The sequence below is a fragment of the Alligator mississippiensis genome, chromosome 5 (assembly GCF_030867095.1).
Source record: "Alligator mississippiensis isolate rAllMis1 chromosome 5, rAllMis1, whole genome shotgun sequence".
NCBI classification, from domain to species: Eukaryota; Metazoa; Chordata; order Crocodylia; family Alligatoridae; genus Alligator; species Alligator mississippiensis.
This window is the reverse complement of record NC_081828.1, coordinates 94,037,595-94,058,430: the sequence shown is the minus strand read 5'-3', so window position 1 is coordinate 94,058,430 and position 20,836 is coordinate 94,037,595. Positions and strand designations below refer to the sequence as shown.

At 48.1% G+C, this 20,836-nt stretch overlaps 1 protein-coding gene across 1 annotated transcript in view; it reads left to right on the top strand.

Moving 5' to 3' along the window:
* The first annotated feature begins 213 nt into the window (after positions 1 to 213).
* The window catches only part of ABCA13 (ATP binding cassette subfamily A member 13), a 370,934-nt gene continuing 350,311 nt past the window's right edge, over positions 214 to 20,836 (top strand). The window contains 3 exon segments of the mRNA XM_059729347.1: positions 214 to 246; positions 501 to 594; positions 10,921 to 11,044. Coding sequence (XP_059585330.1) covers positions 214 to 246; positions 501 to 594; positions 10,921 to 11,044 — 251 coding nt within the window.

Here is a 20,836-nt window from a genome sequence, read left to right as displayed (position 1 = left end):
ATACAAAATGGTATTGACATAATAAGAGTCTACATTAATTTAACACTTTTAATCTGAGGCGCTAAAAGCTTTTTACAAAGTTGGTGAACTAGCCTCACCTCTGTTTTGCAGCTGGAGCAAGTGAGGCAGAAAAATTAATGCTTTGTGCCTTCAGTTGGAGTACCTGTAATTGCAATCTGGTTCTATTAAAGTTATTTTGTATTATCACAGAAGATGATACAAGAAAGCAGTGTAACTAGCAAGATAGTAACCATTATTCTCAGAAAACTTTCTTTTAGTGATTTTGTTAAGAAACACAGATACCAAGTCTAAGTAAAATATAGGTCTTAGTGAAATAATCTGGTCTGCTTTTAGTGGCTTCTTTTGCCTTAGATAGATCCTGAGTGGGAAATCTATTAGTATGTTAAATGTTTTCCCAGGTCTTGATGGATACTTGACTGATACAGTTCTAATTCTCATTTTCTGTAATGTTGATATTGTACTTTTGGTTCACTTTTCAGATCCTGTCTCTCTCTGAAGTATTGTGGCCTTGCACACTATTCTTAATTCTGGCTGCAGTTCGTTTCCAGGAACCTCCCAAACACAAGGAACACTGTATGTTTGAGTTTAATCTGTATTTCTTTGCACAGCTGCACACAACATTGTAAAGACAGCTTCTCAATAAGAAAATATCAGAAAGGTGAAACATAATGGCCTAAGTCAAAGCCACTGCAGTCAACTGAAAAAACTCCTAGGCTATGTCTGCATGGCACGATGCAGTGCCATGTGGACGTTCCCAGGGTGGTTCCTAACACGGTAACTTGGGTACTAGGAGCATGATAGCTGTGTTACCACAGCAGTCCACCTGGCCAATATACTTTGCTTCTTGGAAGGGCTGTGGAGCCCAGATGAAACACCACACTATTGAAGCTACACTGCTCCCAGTACCAGATTAGTGTGTATAGAGCTACCTTGGGTATCTCTATGTAGTACTGTGCTGTGCAGACATATCCGTATTGATTTCACTGGGCATTAAATCAAGACATAAATTAATTTTTAAAACAGTGGCTCCTTTATTTTCTGCAAATTTATAAAACCTGGGATTTTTTATCTAAATCTATAGTTAATTTTGCTAAATCCTTATCAAGCATTATCTTGTATAAAGAAGCATGAATCATATTACTATGTCATTGTTCATTCAGTTTGTGCAATTAGGGGGAATTTCAGCATGGCCTATATTTTATAATCTAATTGGAAATGTGAACTTGTATTCAAGCTACACAATTGCCAACTTCCCAGAATGTAATGAAGCACAAGGCTAATGAAAACAAGGACCAGGGGGAAAAAATCCACAGTGAAATCAATTACACCATGGTACAACTGCTTGAATTTAAGGCAGAAATGTGAAGCCTGTTGCCTCATAAAAGGCCTATGAGAATTTAAGCCTTGGATTGCTTTCTTTATGATTATATATAGATTAAGCACAGATCTACTAGGAATGTAGAAACCTTTAGATCAGCAGTTTTCAAACTTTCTTAGCTGAGCCCTGCTTTGGGTTACAATTTTTTTTGTACCCCACCCGCCCTGGCCCCCTCACCCCAGAGGAGCAGCAGCCAGGCACAGGGCGCCTCTCACCCTGGCAGCCACTGCAGCTTGGCTTGGCTTGGCTTGGTGGGGCTGGCTCTAACTGCCCTGGCTCCAGCACCTCCTGCCTTGGGCCTGCTGTGGATCTAGGCTATGCGACCTCTGCATCAGGTTCCCAGAGCCGCAGCAGCTCACTGGCAGAGCCTGCCTGAGACTCCCTCCCCTGCATCCCCCCATGAGGTTGCAGCAGTGCCGGCTCCTTGCAAACTTCTCGCCCATGCCCCCATGTGCTGCGGCCTTCCTGTGTTCCTTCTTGTCCCCCAGGGGACGTGCCCACAGTTTGAAAACTGCTCCTTTAGACTTAGTGGTACTGAGTAAGCCTGCATTTGAAGTAATGCTACAAACAGTGAGCTATCCGGAATTTTGGTACATATATAGTGTCAGTGGAACACACATTCATTCTTTCTAATTCATATTCAGTAGACTATATTCTATGCACTGAAATAATAACTTTTACAGTAACTTCATTATCCCGTTTCTCTAAAACAGGACAGATACTGTTAGGAATGCTTCATTCTTAGAAGTCTGAGAGACTCATAGACTAGGTCCAGACATTCAAGAAGCCAAAGGCAGAACTGATCTAAGTTACGTAGTTTTCTGTAAGTGGCATAGTTTAGATCAGTTGTGTGGGTTTGATCAGTTTGAGATTGATGGCATTAGAGTTAATAATGTACCTTTACAAAATGACAGTAATTTTCAAGTATCTCCATTTCAAAGCACATGATAAAGCGTGTGTGCACATGTGATACCTTGGGTATTGCTATGTGGTACTGCACTGTGCTGTGCAGAAATAACCCTTGTGATTTCACTGGGCATTGGATCAAGCCATAAAATTATTTTTTTTAACAATGACTCCTTTGTACACAAGCACATGTGCATGCACAAACTACACAAGAATATTCTAGCAATGTTCCAGCTTGTGTATGACGTTCCAACTACTTTAATGCTTTTTGTAGTTCAGATGGAGCACCTATGCTCTACTTCTGATACTGTTTTAAATAAAATTATTTTACTTACAGTGAATGAATGAATATATCTATATGTATATCTATTGTATTCTCACAGATTCAGAGTGTAGGTTCAATCAGTTTTAAATCTGATGGGATTAGAGTTAATAAAGTAGATAGAGTATATGTGTGTATACACACGCTCCCACATGATATATATGTATGCATAGATACACATATACACATTATATATATGTGTGTGTGTGTATACACACACTGGTCACGTCTACATGTGCATCTGCTGCAGCACCAGTTTACTTGTGAGTAAATTACTCATCAGTAAATGGTACTGGGCAAGCATCTACACGTGCAGGAAAGCGGGAGCAGATTCATTGCCAATCTGCTCCCGCTTCCTGGGACCCTGCAGGTGGCCCTTGCCACCACTCGGGGGAACTCCAGGCTCTGGCTGCAGCTGCCAGTAGTCAGCAGCCCTCTTTAAAAGTAAGCCGTGCTTGCTGCTCTCTGGCCAGCCATTTTCCTGGTTAGGACAGTGTGCCCAGTGTAGGGACAGCATGTGCCAGCCCTCTCCTTGCCACTTCTGCCTCCCGCGCTATTGGCTGCTCCAGCTCCTGGCCCTGGCAGTGACCACCATCACCCTGGGCTTCTGTTGGCTGCTGCACTAGTTTGCCATACAGACAGCCACCAGGTCCACAGTCATTTTGCTCTTCCTGGCTCCCCTGTGCACAGCGACTGTCTGCCAGGCCGCTGTGCACCGTCCCAGGACTGCTGCCATGCACCTGCTGCCTCAGTCCTGTCTGTCTGTCTGGATCCTGGCAGGGATACCAACGACAGGCTGTCCAGGATGCCACCACTGGGGCTACCATCATACTCTTGGGCCTCCAACCCCCTGCTTCTGGGCCTGCTGGGCTAGCCAGGACTGGTGGCAGCATGTAATCCAGCACACCTGGGATGATGAACAGTGGCTGGAGGCCTTCTGCATCACCTGGGCCACCTTCTGAGATCTCCTGGACCAGCTCTAGGCATGCTTGGTATGGTAGCACACTGGCGTGTGGCTGCCACTCCACACTGGCATGTGGCTGCCTCTCCCACCTGGTCCTCACGTTGCTCAAGCTGGCTATGCCTGCCAGCCTGCAGTACATCAGCCATCTGTTTGGCGTCGGCAAAGCCATCACCAGGGAGGCCATCCTGGAGGTGTGCAGGGTCCTTCAGGTCATGTTGGGGAACACTGTGCTCCACATACATGATCCCCTGGTGGTGTTGGCAGGGTTCATTGCCCTGGGATTCCCCCAGTGCACCAGGGCCCTGGACGGGACCCACATCCCGATCACGTGCCCACCCCATGAAGACTGCCCCTGTTACAGCCAGAGGGGCTTTCACTCCCTGATGTTCCAGGTCATTGTGGATCACCACAGAGCCTTCATGCATGTCAGCTCTGGCTGCATGGGCAGCACCCACAATACCCATGTCTTCAGGAACTTTAGCTTGCCAGACCTAGTGGAGAGTGGGTGCTTTGCACCAGAGGTGCTAGATCTGAAGCTGGGTGCTGTGGCCATCCCACCCCTCCTCACTGGGGACTCCACCTACCCGCTCTGGCTCATGCAGCCCTACACCAGCCACCTGGACCCCCAATAGGCCCACTTTAACTGCTGCTTGAGCTGGACCTGTACCTTGGTGGAGTGTGCCTTCAGTTGCCTCAAGGGCTTCTGGCATACCTCACCACCCACTTCAAACTTCCCTAGGACAAACTTCCCTGGGTCATCATCACAGACTGTGCTACATAACATCTGCAAAGCCCAGGGGAGCTCTTCTGTAAGGCCTGGGTGGAGGAGGCATGGCACATGGAGGATGCCTGGCAGTGGAAGCACTACCTCTATTGATTGCAGCAGGAGTGGCTTCACCCCATTGAGGCCCCAGGAAAACCATGCACCCTCTAGCAAGGGCCAGAGCACCAGGTGTGGGAGGTGATAGCTGACCACCTCCTCCTTCACTCTTCATTCTAACCCACCTGTACTGCAGCCCACAGGCCCCCCTCTCCCTGCCAACCCCCAGCAACACACTCACTGAGCAAGAAGTTTTTATTTCCCTCACATCAACCAGAGCCCTCTCTCTCCTCCCTCCCCAACAGAGTCCCCTCCTCCCTTAAACAGAGCCCCTCCACCACCCACCCAACCACCACGGCATGGAGGGTATGGACTTACAGACATTCCCTGACCGACAATTGTGGTTGGTGATGGCCATGCACTGTGCCTGCAAGGTCCTGACCTTTATGAGGCAATGCCGTGCTGACTGGTCGTGCCCACACTCCTGCATCCAAGCTGACAGCCCCTCATAGACGTGGGTGTTTGAGTGCTTGCCCTGCTTGAACTGCTGCTACACCTCTGCCTTGACCCACAGTGCCATGAGGACACCAGTCTCCTCCTGTGACCAGCTGGGGCCCCAGGTGGCAGTCACAGGTGTGGGCATGAGTGTTGGTGAGGACATCACCACTGGGAATGCTGAACTGGCTCTCTCGGCCTTTATTTGGCTGTCCCTGTGCTGATGGGCCTGGGCAGCTGCCTGCAGTGTCCAGTGCAAGGGCCTGGTGTGTGACTGGCAGCTGTGAGGCAGAGGCAATGCCCCACAGCACCTGCAGGCTCAAGGAAGGCTGCTGGGGGTGGGCTGCAGGCAGGTGAGGCTGGCCCTGACAGTCATAAGCTGGCTGTAGCTAGGTCTGGGTGCTGGCAGGCCTGGCTGGAGCCTGCAGCAGTCTGGAGCAGCCTGCAGGCTTGGATGGCTCAGGCCTGGCAGCCACACAGCACTGTGGTACCAGACAGTGGCACTGGGGTGCAGGCAGGCTGGGGCAGCTGGCCTGTGGCCTGCCTAGGGGAACACAGGGGCCTGGAATGCCCTCAGGCTCCCTGCTGGTGTGCCCCAGGGGTCAGAATGCCTGCAGGCTTTTAAAGGCCTGAGGTAGGGGCTGCCATAGAGGCAGCCCAGCCCTGGGGCAGGAGAGGCTCCCAGCCCAGAGCCCTAGGGCTAGCCTCAGACCAGCCCCCTAGTGACAGGGCTGATCTGGGAGAAAATTTGCTCCCAGGTCATGTTTACTGTGCAGTAACTAATCATGAGTAAATTTGATACCTGCAGTTGCAGACATCGAATTTACTCACGGTTAGGGGTTTTTACTGAACAGGAAGCATGCACACATGTAGATGCACTCACTTCCTGCGCAGTAAACTATGGTACTGTGCAGTTAAGTGTCTCGTGTAGACAATATGTGCCCATATTCATGTGCTCCTTTGATATGGAGATGCTTGCAAATTAATATACCTTTTGTAGAGGTACTTTATTAACTCTAATACGATCAAATTTGAAACAGATTAAACCCACGGTTTGAGTCTGTAGCAATATATGATATATATATTCATTCATTAATTTCTTCTATCAGTAAATGGAATAGAAATTTTTGTTAAAAAGAAGATAGGGAGTGAAACATAGCTGCTCCAGTTGAGCTACAAGGGGCATTTTAGTAGGCAGGACATACATGACCTGGAACATTGCTAGAACATTTTTGCGTATTGCCATGTGAAGTTGTCATTCCCACAAAGAACCAGCATTTTTATTAACCTCCTTTGCTTTACTTCTGAAAAGAGAGAAATTCATTGCTTAACAAGATATATTTGCATAAATAAAAGACAACACCATAACTTCTTTGGCAAAGATGTCTTTCTTAGCCAAATTCTGCCCTGTTACATTGCTGGAAACTGAAAGCAACTCCTCACTAAATTCAACAGTGTAACTGAAATTTTACTTGTAGCTGAGAGCACAATATGATTCTTTGTCTATGGTGGATGGTCCCTGTTCTGCAATTCAGGATCAAGGTGAACGAATATATCTATGAAGATAATGAGGAGGGCAATCCAGGCTGACCTGGACAGGCTCAGCAAATGGGCAGATGAGAACCTGATGGTGTTTAACACTAAAAAATGCAAGGTTCTCCACCTTGGGAGGAAAAACCTGCAGCATCCCTATAGGCTCAGCAGTGCTACACTGGCTAGTACTACAGAAGAAAGAGACTTGGGGGTCATCATTGACCACAAGATGAACATGAGCCTGCAATGCGATGCTGCAGCTAGTAAAGCGACCAAAACGCTGGCTTGCATCCAGACATGCTTCTCAAGCAAATCCCGGGACATCATTCTCCCCTTATACTTGGCCTTGGTGAGGCCTCAGCTGGAGTACTGCATCCAGTTTTGGGCTCCACAATTCAAAAAGGATGTGGAGAAGCTTGAGAGAGTCCAGAGAAGAGCCATGCGCATGATCAGAGGTCAGGAAAACAGACCTTATGACGACAGGCTGAGAGCCATGGGGCTCTTTAGCCTGGAAAAGCTCAGGCTCAGGGGTGATCTGATGGCCACCTATAAGTTTATCAGGAGTGACCACCAGGATCTGGGGGAATGTTTGTTCACCAGAGCGCCCCAAGGGATGACGAGGTCGAACGGTTATAAACTACTGCAAGACCATTTCAGGCTGGACATATGGAAGAGTTTCTTTACTGTCCGAGCCCCCAAGGTCTGGAACAGCCTGCCATCGGAGGTGGTTCAAGCACCTACATTGAACACCTTCAAGAGTAAATTGGATGCTTATCTTGCTGGGATCCTATGACCCCAGTTGACTTCCTGCCCTTCAGGCAGGGGGCTGGACTCGGTGATCTTCTGAGGTCCCTTCTGTCACAACCCAAAGTTGTGATTTTTTGTTTGTGTGTGTGCTTCGGCACCGCTAAATTATTTCCCACCAATTTGTCGCTTTCTTTGCACGGTAGAGTTCTCTGCTGCAAGAGAGAACTCTGGTGCAACGGGGGATTTCCCGCCAGATTACAGCTTCTTTGCAGTGTGCATCTCTTTTTTGCATCGTAGTGATACACGCTGTAAAGAAGTTCCCACCATTTGTATTAGGATTCGCGCCACGTTATTGGCCCATTCCTAATGTAGGCACACGTGGCAGCTAGCGATTGGCTTGCTAGCCATACAAAAGGCTTGTGTGGTTTCCGCCCAAGTTGGAGGACTCCACGAACACCGGAGGAGGGAGGACGAGAGAGATTCTGTGTGAAGATCTCCAAGCGCTGAGGACCCTCGCGGACCCAACACGCCTCCCCTAAGCAGGCAATAGAGGCAATAGAACCGAGCCTATGGAGCTTTTGCTTCTCGCCTCTCCCCGTCGCCGAGCGCAATCCTAGACTTATCCCTTTCCTGTAACTTCGGACCCGCGGAGCCTAAGTAACTCCGGGGAAACTTTTCGAACCCAACCGAACCGGACCTGTGGAGCTTCAGCAACTCCGGGGAATAGAAACCGGACCGAGCCCAATTTTCGAACCCACGGAGTCTTAACAGCTCCGGGGGCCTGGGAACCGAATAACAAAACCCACGGAGCCTAGCAAACTCCGCGGGAGCAACTGAGTTTGTCATAATCCTCCAATGGGGATTCAAGAGGGAGCTGTGCCTGGAAACCTGTCCAGCCTACACCAATACCATCTTTGGGTGTAAGTAAACAATCTTTTCAATCAACCATTACACCTCCGTAACTAATTCTAACTCGCATGCGCTAAACCGCCCCGCGGTTCTCTCCAGCCCCGTGTGCCCGGGCTGCTGGCCACAGCCCGTGTGCAATGAAGACGGGTCCAGTACGACCCCGGTTCGCCCCCGGCTCACCCATGGCGGCCAGAATGGGATCGGAATCACCGCCGCACATGGCGACGAGGGCGGGATCGGGGCCCGGCCCGCACACCTTCCAGCCCTAATGTCTATGAAATCTGAGTTAAATTTGGAAAATAGTTTAACTTGTTCAAGATGGGGACATTTTCAAAATGGTGGTGGTCATACACAGTCAGAACAAAGTGTCATGATTTTTAGGCCTTGGGTGTCCACAGTTTCTGGTGAGGTAAGTTGGGGGCATTGCTTAACTAGTAGTTTGATTTCTAATGATGAGTGCCTCAAAACTGGTGATAGCTCAAATACTATTTTAAAGTGTTATAAGATACTTGAATAGACAGCTTCTACCAGTTTTCAGCTTTTAACTGTAATGCTAGGGAGAGAAGTTACACATAAACTGGTTTAAGTGATTGGAAACTGGTTTAAACCTGTAACAGAACAGCAGCTCAGTGCACATGAACTGCTTTCAAAATGGCCCAAACCAGTTTAAGATAAACCTAGTTGGATATAGTATCCGACTTAACTGATTTAGGTCATCCTGGTTTATGGAACTTCTGTTTCCTTCTGGTGGAAACGTCTGCTTCCTTCCTGCCTTTCCTAATTGAAAACTGAATGTCACTTCAGTTGGTTATTGCTTCAACCTAATCTTTGATAATTTATGAAGCTGTATTAAGGAATTTATCATACCAGTGGAGTCTTAATGCCGTATAGACAGCTTTCATTTACAGCTGTCCAACATCATTGGATTCGTTCTGATTGTACGAAAGTAATACTGGTGACATTTGGTTTTTAAGTGGTAATTTACCTCTATTTACTCAGTTTAGAGGAAGCTGCCTAGATTGAATCGATTCTGCCTCAGGCTTCTTGACTGTCTGTACTTAGTCCAGATGTTCCAGGTGAATGTTAACACAGCATCTCCATTCAAAACTAACTCAATACGGGTAACTATTCTTGGTTTACCTAAAGTCATCCTGCAATTTCAGTTGGATCAGATAATTTTCTTCATTTCCTGCCCTTAAATTCTTCCATAGCAATTTACTCACAAGTAAACTGGTGCTGCAGCAGATGCACATGTAGACGTGACCAGTGTGTGTGTACACACACACATATATATCATGTGTATATGTGTATCTATGCATACATATATACATACATATGTATATCATGTGGGAGTGTGTGTATACACACATATACTCTATCTACTTTATTAACTCTAATCCCATCAAATTTAAAACTGATTGAACCTACACTCTGAATCTGTGAGAATACAATAGATATGGATATAGATATAGATATATTCATTCAATCACTGAAAGTAAAATAACAATTTTATTAAAAAGAGGATCAGAAGTAGAGTATTGCTGCTCCACTTGAACTAAAAGAAGCATTAAAGCAGTTAGAATGTCATACACAAGCTGGAACATTGCTAGAATATTCTTGTGTAGTTTGTGCATGCACATGTACTTGTGTACAAAGGAGTCACTGTTTAAAAAATGATGTTATGGCTTGATCCACTGTCCAGTGAAATCACTAGAGTTATTTCGCACAGCACAGATACCCAAGGTATCACATGTGCACACATGCTCTACCACGTGCTTTAGGACCCTTTGAAATGGAGATGCTTGAAAATTAGTGCTATTTTGTAAATGTACATTATCAACTCTAATACCATCAATATCAATTTAAATATCAATTTAAAACTGATCAAACCCACACTACTGATCTAGACTATGCCACTTACAGAAAACCATGTAAGCTAGGGTTTGCTGGAGAAAGGGAGAACTTCAGTTTCACCAAAAAAGGGGAGTCTGTCTCTCTGATAGTTGTAAAGAGGAACTTCAAAATGTGATGTAAATATAACTAATGTAGGCATGTCTGCTTCAGCTAACAGAAAAGTGGTAACAATCACTTTGAGCGCATCTACACGTGCCCCTATGGTGCTGTTCTTAGTGCAACATCATTTAGTACGTCCTTTTGGAAGTACTAAATGATGTCACAGTAACAGCCCGTACTGTGATGCGCTGGCACCGCACAATTATTTTTAGATGCTATGTTGCCATAGCAATGTGCTATAATGAAGGAGTGCATTGCTACGGTGATGTAGCTGCAGCATCATGGTTTGTTCCCACCAACGCTATGTCACGGAATCACGTTGCTACAGTGATGTAGCATCATGTGTAGATGTGCCCTGTGAGATGCAAATTGCCCCATTGATTTCACTGAGTGCTAATCCAGGTGTGTCTGCACTGTTAACTATTTCACCATTCTTGAAAACATGGAAGGAAACAGGGGAACCATCTTTTTATGAAGACTCTTATGAAGATTTTGATGAAGATTTGCACAGTCTCCTCTGTATGATCAGCCAGGTTGGCTTAAGCCAGTTACAAGCCCAGTGGCATGACTCACTTCATTTTCTGGAAGGGAAACTGAGCTCTCAAAAGTTTGGAGAGTACTGCAGCACAAGATCACTGTCTTGCCATGCTGTAGTCCAGAAATGCCTCCACTTCAGTGCTGGATGAATCATTTCTGTGTAGATTACATAAAACTGGGATAGTTGCAGTACAATAAAGGGAACAGTATTGTTGTTGAAGCTTTATAACTTTTCTTTGTTGCTGCTCTAATGTTGTCTGCTACTTGATTTTTAGGTTATCTAGAAGCCCGAGATTTGCCAAATCGTGGCCTTTATCCTTTTGTTCAGAGCCTCTTTTGTAATGTTGGCTCAAGGTGCAAGAACAGCAGTTATTCCACTCCAAAAAACAACAGTTTCCGGTAAGATGTACCAGTGTGTCAGGCTTCATGGTCAAAGAATCTTTTCCCCACAAAAGGGCCATTTTTTGTGTGTGGCTAGGAATGATAGGCATTTGACTGCTGCAGGCTAGATCACACTCTCCTTGGTATGCTGTTTGAGATGGAGAAGCAGAGCCAGCAGCAGGCCTGACCTTTCTGCCCTCTTACGAGTGCTTTTGCTCCCCAGTTAGCAAGTCATCACAGTGCCTTTTCAAAGGGAATTTTCTGAGAAACTGAGGCAGAAGATGGTGAGGGATTCTCTGGCTTTGGTGCTGCTACATGGGAGAGAATTTACCCTTTGAGGGAGCTTCTGTGGGGCTGAACATGGAAGTGAGAACACCATTTGGGTTTCAGATATACAACGTGTTGGGTTTTAGATAGGATAGGCCTGGATCGGGCTTTCTGATATGGGGTGCAGAGAGAATGGAAGAAATCAGGGACACAATCCTTTGGGAGACCAATACAAAATTAGAAAAAGGAATAAGAGAAGCTACCGACATAGTCTCCAAAGAAATGGCCAGAGAAAACAAGCAAAACAAAGGTGAGAGTCAAGAAGACCAGAAAGGACCCAAGAGTTCAGCAATGAAAGAATGAACTAAAATAAACTTAAAACCTCTCTTGCTTTGGGAACAATTAAGTACGGTAGCAAACATGAAGTTCTTTCAGCTACTTTTAAAATGTTGGCAAGGATGGATAAATGTGAAGGCAAGTAAGCAGCATGCTCCCTTGATGATGGATGTAGTTGCAAGCAGCCTATTTTCAAGGTTCTATTCCAGGCAAACTACACAGTCAGTCGGATTAGAGACAATCAGTCAATGTGGATTTAATGGGCTTAATAATCATAAACATAATTTGAAAGGGATGATGGACCTTTGTGTCGATCACATGTACAAATTTCAATATTGTAGCAATAAGTAGAGACCTACTCAGTTCATGATTTAATGGAAAGCACGAAATCAGGCAGTCTGAGATATTGGGCAGTGTCCATGAAATCTGCCACCCCCCCCCCCCAAAAAAAATTTAAAATACAATGCTGTCTCCCTAGTGGGAGCCAGCGGTCCTTATGGCTTCTGTAGCCTGACCACACAGCCTGAGGTGAGGAGGGTGGGGGGGCACTGAAGTGATGAAGAGCAGCTAAGATGATGGCTGCATCCCCTGCCGCTTGCTGCTGTTTGGCTGAGAGGGCTGCCTGTTGTGCAGCCCCATCCTTCTCCACCAATCAGTGATGAGTGGCGGGGCTGCATGCTGGGCAGCCCCCTTGGCTAATCAGTGGTGCAGGGTTGGGCTGCATGGTGGACAGCCCTTTTGACCAATCAGCAGCAAGGGATGGGGCCACTGGGGCCCCCTGGCCAATCAGAGGCATGGGGGGGGCGCACCACATGATAAGCCCACAAAATGGTGGCTGGTCCCATGATCTGCCTACAAATCGACTGCCTGCCTCCTCGTCATGCCCTTAGCTTACTTTCTGTGTTATGTGCCACTGCATTCTAAATCATTTTAGTTCTCTGTATATGTCAATAAATATAATTTGCTCATACTGGTATTTGACTGGAGTGGTACATTCCCTTAGGTTGTATTATAAAATTTTATCTTAATTTATATGATTGCACAAACTGCTACTAAATTAAGGATGCACAGTGCACTGACAGAAGCTTTATTTTCTAAAGCAAGCAAGGTTTTCTCTGTCTCAAATGGCTGGAGACCCCCCAATGTTACACTGCAACATGAAGTAGTGGGACACCTAACTCTGAGCTGTAGTGACTTTTAGCTCTGAATGAGCATCCACACAGCTTGAACTAAACTCTTAATGTCAGATGTAAAAACAGGAAAGGTTTTCCTCAAGGCAGTTTATTTTATCCCAGAGACCTACTGAGGAATCTGAAGGGAGATATTGGAAGACTTTCATCTCCTTGGTTTAGAAAGAATTATGTGCATTTATTATGTTGTTTTATATATTACATGTGCAGCTGCATGTAGACATGCATGTATGAATGTGTGTTGCAGACATGGCTGAGGAGCATGCCAGCCAGTTCAAAAGGATGAAAGTGTTATAAGGTTCATCCTGAGGTCAGTCTGTTGCAGGCAAGTCCATCAGTATAAATTAGATCAGCCTGAGGGCACCTGTGAATTATTCTGGCTGGCACCAACCCTGAGAGTCCATATTATCAGCCAGAGATGATACAAGTGTCACTGTCTTTGCAACATTCCCTCTCCTGACAAGGGGTGAGTGGGTGGGTGGGGATAACTGGCACAGAACTGTGGGGACAGCCCTATTCTACCATAGCATCCTCATTCAGTGACTATCACTGGGACTAGGGAAAGACATTACACATAAACCAGTTTAAGTGATCAGAAACGGGTTTAAATCTGTAACAAAACAGTGTTTAGTGCGCATAAACCAGTTTGAAAATGGCTGGAACCAGTTTGAGATAAACCTGGTTGAATGTAGTATCAGACTTAACTGATTTGACTCAAACTGGTTTATGCAACATCTGTCCCAGACCCCTTGCTGGTTTAAGATAAAACAAACTCCCCCAGCATCCCAGAATGCTCTCTGGGCTGGGTGGGGCTCTCTGCTCCACAGCAGAGCTGGCCCATCCCCTCTGCTCCCTGGCTGGAGCTCTGGCAGAGATTGCAGGTACAGCAGGGTCTGCCTGGCTTCCCTCTGCCGTACCCCACCTCGTTGCTGGCTGCTCAAGCAGGAATCCTGCCCTCCTTCCCTCCCATCTCCCACAGCGCAGATCCCAGCCCCATGGACCCTATGCATGTGGTAAGCTAGCTAATGCTGAGAGATGTCTGTGTGTGCATCTCTTCAATTTCACTGGGACAGGCAGACAGAACAGTGACCGCTTAGGGCTTTTTTGAGCCAATCAACAGGTCAGCTGGTAAGCTATTTACGAAGAGTTTGAACTAATGGAGAGAGGCTATTGTTTTGCTGATGGGGTGATAAACACTGTTATCAGCTCCCTGTGGCTTCCTCGCCTATCAGTTTGCTGCAGACAGTATAAAGAAGTAGGGAGAGGAAAATTGAAAAGTTCTGCATCGTCAACAGATGCATGTGCTGCACCTCCCTCCCCTCCCCTCCCTCCCTCCCCCCCACCCCTTGCTTCAGAGTGCTAGCAGGGGACTGGGGGCTGTCAACACTCTGACCCCTTAAGCAGCCAGCAGGAAAAAACCTGGGATGGATGGTGCAGGCAGACCACTCTAATCAGAAGTCCTGCTGGGGCCTGGGCACACCCTGCTCAGCTCAGCATTGTCCAAGGGAAGGGAGGGCTGGTCTAGCACCCCCTGGCTTGTAGCCTGAGCCACTGCAGGCATGTGCCTGGATTTCCTCAGTTCAGAGAGAATGCCTCTCCAGTTACAAACCTGTTCAGGCTAGAATTGGATGGAATTTCAACTGTGCTGTTAATACATCTGTTACTAAAACTTGAATGTCTATTACGCTTTAACAGGTTGTACTCGGGGCCTGGGAAATCAGTCTTGGGCCAAGGTAGGCAGGAACACAAAGTCCAGGAGGAAAGCCTAAGGAGGCAATGATAGCACTATAAGGAGGCAGTGATAGCACTTGCATATATATTATTTAGAGGTAATTATTGCATGTAATGTTTATTATTTAAAATGCGCAACCCAAGTATTGCATAAACTGGCTGTATGTGTACTGTATGCTCAAAGCAAGCTTTGACTAAAAAAGATGCTTTACCTTTGCAGAGCCACCATCCTGGCATCAGGTTGAAAGTTAAGCTTATATAATCTTCAGAGGACCCTGCTAAGCACTTATGTTCTGAGGCATGACACATTTAAACAAAACTCTAAATCACATGCCTGCTCTGTCTCAAAGACCAAAATGTCTTTGAGACAGAGCAGGCAAGTGAATGAATTGGGGATAAGTCATTCCAAAAAGGTGCTTGCCTCATTTCTGCAATAAATTGAGAATACTGTTGTTTGCATGTTCAGCACCTAATTCTGTGTATTACCCTGTGCCTTGCTCTGAAGTGGAAGCAGTAAAGTACTGTGCTGCAACAGCATGCAATGAGCTGTTGATGCCTGATGTGCATATTACTGATGATGTGAGTAGGATGTCTCTGAGCTGTTCTGAGATCATGCCCAATACAAATCTGCACAGTTGTGGCTTCCCTTTTCTAGGGAAGAGCATCTAACAAATAATACGATGGCAGGGGTCAGGTTCATACAAGAATTTGCTGAAAGGCTTATGAAAATCACAAATTTAAGTGACATTGCACATCATAGCACACACATCAGAGGGACTTCTTATATTCTGTGTAACTGGGTAACTTGGACAGCATTTGAATTTCAAAGTCACAGCTTCAGGCAAAGCCAATTGCTTTTGTGCACTCAAGTGCTGCAAGAGACTATTTTTGTTCTTTTCCATTCAATGCCTTTTCAGTCAGAACTATTATGAATCTGGGTGAATTCAGAGTTCATTTTCTGGCATCACCCCTTCATTTTTGGTAATGGCAGAGCTGTTATCAAAATGGGACAGTGATATAGATGCCTTCCATCAGTATCCTGATACTAATGGACTAGGGATAGAAATTACGTATAAGCTGGTATAAGTGATCAGAAACCAATTCAAATCTGTAACACAACAGTGGTTCAGTGCATATAAACCACTTTCAAAATGGCCAAAACTGGTTTAAGACAAATCTGGATGGATGTAGTATCAGAGTTAACGGATTTAGGTGAAATCAGTTTAAAGAACTTCTGTCCCAGATCCCCTCCAGATTCAAGTTAACTCACAGTCCCCCAAAATCCAGGATGTTTTGCACCTTCTCCGCAAACCCCACCGCACATGTTGGGCTAGCTAGCCTTTACTCAATTACATCAGGTGACCCCCCCTCACACTTTACAAGTCAGTTAAATCATTCTTTGCTGTCAAGCGTCCACCTGCCAGCTGATATACTATAACATTTCTTCTGCAAATATTGCAGGCTTATGAAAAAGAAGTTACAGTAACAGCACTGAGACCTGGTATTTAGTCACAGAACTAACTATGGGGAAATCACATCATCTCCAAACACTAGTTATTCACACCCACAAAAATGGGCCAAGAGTCCCACACTTGAAGAATGTCATAGGCTTTTTTTAGAACTGCTATTCCTGATTTGCAGCAGTGGATGCTTCATCTAGATCACACTGAGCCACAAAACCAGCGTCAACCCTTAATACTTTCCTTCTTTTCTGTTAAAAATCTATTAATAATGACTCCTCTTTTTACAATCCTTGCATTTATTTTGAATCCAGGTCAGAGACATAAAAACAAAGTAAATTAAACACTAGAATCAAATACTAAACTGGAACTCAGCTGAAGATCTCCCTCCTCCTCCATCTATCCTCCAGAGTCCTCCTGGGCCCAACAGAAACATTACTACTGAGAGAATTGAGGCACCTGCCTTCATTTATTATTTAGTTTATTAAAGAGGCCATTAGTTTATTAAAGAGGCCATCCTTAATGGACTGGCCGACGCCAACATCTTAAGGGATAGCCAGCACGGGTTTGTTGCGGGTAGGTCTTGCTTGACCAATCTCATTTCCTTCTACGACCAGGTGACCTATCACCTGGACAAGGGAGATGAGATTGATGTCATATATCTTGACTTCAAAAAAGCCTTCGATCTGGTGTCCCATGATTGCCTCTTGGAGAAACTGGCCAATTGTCGCCTTGGGTCCTCCACGATCCACTGGCTGGAAAATTGGCTCCGGGGTCGGACCCAGAGGGTAGTAATTGATGGAAGTCACTCATCGTGGTGTCCTGTGACCAGTGGGGTCCTCCAGGGCTCTGTCCTTGGACCCATACTGTTCAACATCTTCATTAATGATGTGGACACTGGAGTCAGAAGCGGAGTGGCCAAGTTTGCAGATGACACCAAACTTTGGGGCAAAGCATCCACACCAGAAGACAGGCGGATGATCCAGGCTGACCTGGACAGGCTCAGCAAGTGGGCGGACGAGAATCTGATGGTGTTCAACGCCGATAAATGCAAGGTTCTCCACCTTGGGAAAAAAAACCTGCAGCATCCTTATAGGCTCGGCAGTGCTATGTTGGCTAGCACTATGCAAGAAAGAGACTTGGGGGTCATCATTGACCACAAGATGAACATGAGCCTGCAATGCGATGCTGTGGCTAGTAAAGCGACCAAAACGCTGGCTTGCATCCATAGATGCTTCTCAAGCAAATCCCGGGACGTCATTCTCCCCCTGTACTCGGCCTTAGTGAGGCCGCAGCTGGAGTACTGCGTCCAGTTTTGGGCTCCACAATTCAAAAAGGATGGGGAGAAGCTTGAGAGAGTCCAGAGAAGAGCCACGCGCGTGATCAGAGGTCAGGGAAGCAGACCCTACGATGACAGGCTGAGAGCCCTGGGGCTCTTTAGCCTGGAAAAGCGCAGGCTCAGGGGTGATCTGATGGCCACCTACAAGTTTATCAGGGGTGACCACCAGTATCTGGGGGAATGTTTGTTCACCAGAACGCCCCAAGGGATGACGAGGTCGAATGGTCACAAACTACTACTAGATCGTTTCAGGCTGGCATAAGGAAGAATTTCTTTACTGTCCGAGCCCCCAAGGTCTGGAACAGCCTGCCACCAGAGGTGGTTCAAGCGCCTTCATTGAACACCTTCAAGATGAAACTGGATGCTTATCTTGCTGGGATCCTATGACCCCAGCTGACTTCCTGCCCTTTGGGCGGGGGGCTGGACTCGATGATCTTCCGAGGTCCCTTCCAGCCCTAATGTCTATGAAATCTATGAAATCTATGAAATTTAAAGTGTGCCTCTAAATGGCAATCCCCAGGGAACCTGTGTAATAGCGATAGCAGGTGTTCAGGGAGCCCATGTTGCAGTTACAGCTTGCCCCCCCCCATTGTGTTGTGATCAGTGATTTAACTGGGAGAGAGGGAAGTAGGAGGCTGATAGGGATAGCAGCCCCAAATGCCAATGACAACACAAAAATAGCAGCTGCTGCTAGCTAGCCAAGCTGCCTATGCTCTGTATGCCATCACTGCAACATAGCATCACTATACCACTGGTTGAAATTGCTAATATGCCTCTGGGACCAAGAGTGAGGTAGGGAAACTCCTCTCCCCAAACTCTAGGGACATTAGGATCTGCGTGGTGCCTTTCTTCCTGCTGACCCCAGTCTTCAGAGAAAATCTACAGGGAGAAACCAGTCAGAGAGTGAGGAGCTAAAGCAGGGACCTTTGGCTTTCTGAGATCTCTCTACAGTCTTGTAAGGACTTTCTCTTCTCTTCACTGTGTAGCTGTTCACTTTGTTCACTCTTGCAGTCCCTTCATTTTCACACCCTTTGTTCTTGCCTCCTTTTCCCTTGTGTCCCTTCCCTTGATTTTTTCCAGATAGTTGATCCTTTTTAACTACACACATTTTCCTAGCCTCCCTACACTGTAGCACTAGTGTGTTGTTTGCTGTCCTTGCTGGGTTCACTCTGCTGGTGTGTTATAACCCTTCCCTGCCCTGTGCCCATCTTCTCTATCTAGCAGTCTCTCTGCAGCCAGGACTCTGTGTTTGTAGGGTGTCTGGGGTTACAGTAACAAATTGGATTTAATCAGTACCATTACTGAGGGGGTGTGGAGTGGTGACTGGAACAGCAGCCCCTGATTCTGCCTCTTGTGGGAGGATGCAAAAATAGCTGCAACCACAGCAACAGCTGCTTGTGCTCCTGCAAACAGCATGGAGGCAACTGTCCCTACCCCAGGCATCTCATGGCTGCCAAGGGTATGGACTGCCGAGCTACACCTCTGGACTGAATATTAATAGTATATGTGAGGGTCTAAAAAGAATACCCGCATGTCACATTAAGGTCCTCTGATTTCAGTGAGCATGAGAAGGAATTTCTTTCTTTCTTTCTTTCTTTCTTTCTTTCAAGATGGCCGCCGACAGCTGAAGCCCTTCTAAGCTCCTCCAGCTCAGGTGCTTTCAGCTTGTTGCCTCGCACTCCCTGCCCGCCTTTTCCTGTCCCCCCACCCAAAAAAACCCCTTGCCTCTCCCCACCCTGTCCCTGGGGACCCCCTCCCTGCCCCTTCCCCCCACTTTCTGAGCCTTTTTCCCCTGGGCTCTGGCAGCCTCGTTTGCCTCTGCCCCTCCCCCACCCCCGCCTGAGTTGTCTCTTTGATTTCTGCTGCCTCCCTCCCCCAGGGCCCCTTCCCTTGGTCCCTGCCATCTCCCCTTGCCTTGGGGCTTGCCCTGAGCCCCTGCGGGGTTGCTCTGCTCCCCCTCAGGCCGATTTTGGGGCGTTTTCAGCCCCCTCCCAGTCCCAGTCCCCGGGCCAGCCTGAGGCTTTTTTTTTTTTTTTTTGCTGCGCTTCGCAGTTTAACCCTGTCCTGGCGAGGAATGGCGGCTCCTACGCCTGGCAGCTGGCATTAGGATGTCTCTCAGGACCTCCCACTGTCTCATGGCCTGAGGGTTCATGCCCCTCTCCATGTGGGGCTCGAGGCTTGCGTGGAGGCTCTGGCCGCCCTCCTGGGATGGCGTACCATCCGCTACGCGGGGCGCGTGAACACGGTCCCGATGATCTATTTGAGCAAGCCCGCCTTGGTTGACAGGGTGTGTGCGGAGGGCCTGGACATTGTGGGCATCCACTACCCTGTCACGCCCCTAGAGACTCAGGCAGTGAGGGTGGTGATTTCCAACGTCCCACCGCACGTTTCCAATCGGGAGCTGGCCAGGGGACTCGAGGCCTATGGGGTTCCCGCGAGTCCTTTTCGCCGCCTGCCGATGGGAAACAAGAACCCTCAGGGCAAGCACGTCCTGTCCTTTCGGAGGCAGGTCTTCATGCTCCTCAAGGAGGGCCCCCAGTCGCTGCCTCGCTCCCTGAGCCTCACGCTCGAGGGGCGGCGGTTCATTATCTATCTGTCTGTGGGAGAGACCACGTGCTTCAAGTGCGGCGGCTCCTCCCACCTGGCCGCGCAGTGCCCTCGGGGCAAGGCGGCCGGACCATCGCCGCCTGCGGCAGCGCCGAGAGACGGCGCGTCGACCTCTGGGGCACGCGGCAGGCCCAGGGAGGCTGGGAGCTCTTCCTCCCGACCTCCTTCCCCCCCCATTCCATCTCAGGGGACCGGGGTCTCCAGTGGGAAGCCATCGTCCAGCCGAGGGGCTGGTGCTACTACCATGGCCCCACCACCCCCTCCCCCATCTGTGGCGCCCCCTGCCCTCGGTGCGGCAGCCCCACTGGGTGGAGAGGCGGACGCCTCCCCTTGCCCCCTGCCTGCCCTGGCCGAAGTGGCTGGGGTGTCCGGGGACTGCGGTGCTGGAGCCTCATCGGATGATGGGGCTCGGGCATCCTCCCAACCACCCGACAAAGAGAGGGAGATGAGGGGGGCCTCTCAGGACACCCCATCCCTGACAGACCCCTCCTCGGCCAGTGCCGAGGGCCCCCCCCACTACAGAGCCGGACCCCGTTCCGGCCGCCACACCACCCGCCCCGTCGGATGTAGCCACCGACGAGGCAGACTTAGCGGGTGGGGGGGAGGGGCCTTCAGGGGTCCCCCTCCCCTCGCCTGTCCCCCAGCCTCCGGAGTCAGGCGGCAGCAGGGATAGTGGCGAATGTCTCTCTTCTGGTGGCCTGGCCCCGGGGGTGGCGGGAGAGCCCGCTGCCCCTTTGGTCACGCCCCAGCCTACCAGAGCAGATGGGGACGTTAGCAAGATGGAGATCCAGCTCTCGGAGTCTCGCAAGAGACGTCGTGAGCGGGATGGCCCCTCCCCCCCAAGAAGACAGGGAATGTCCTCGCGGAGCCGGTCCTCGAC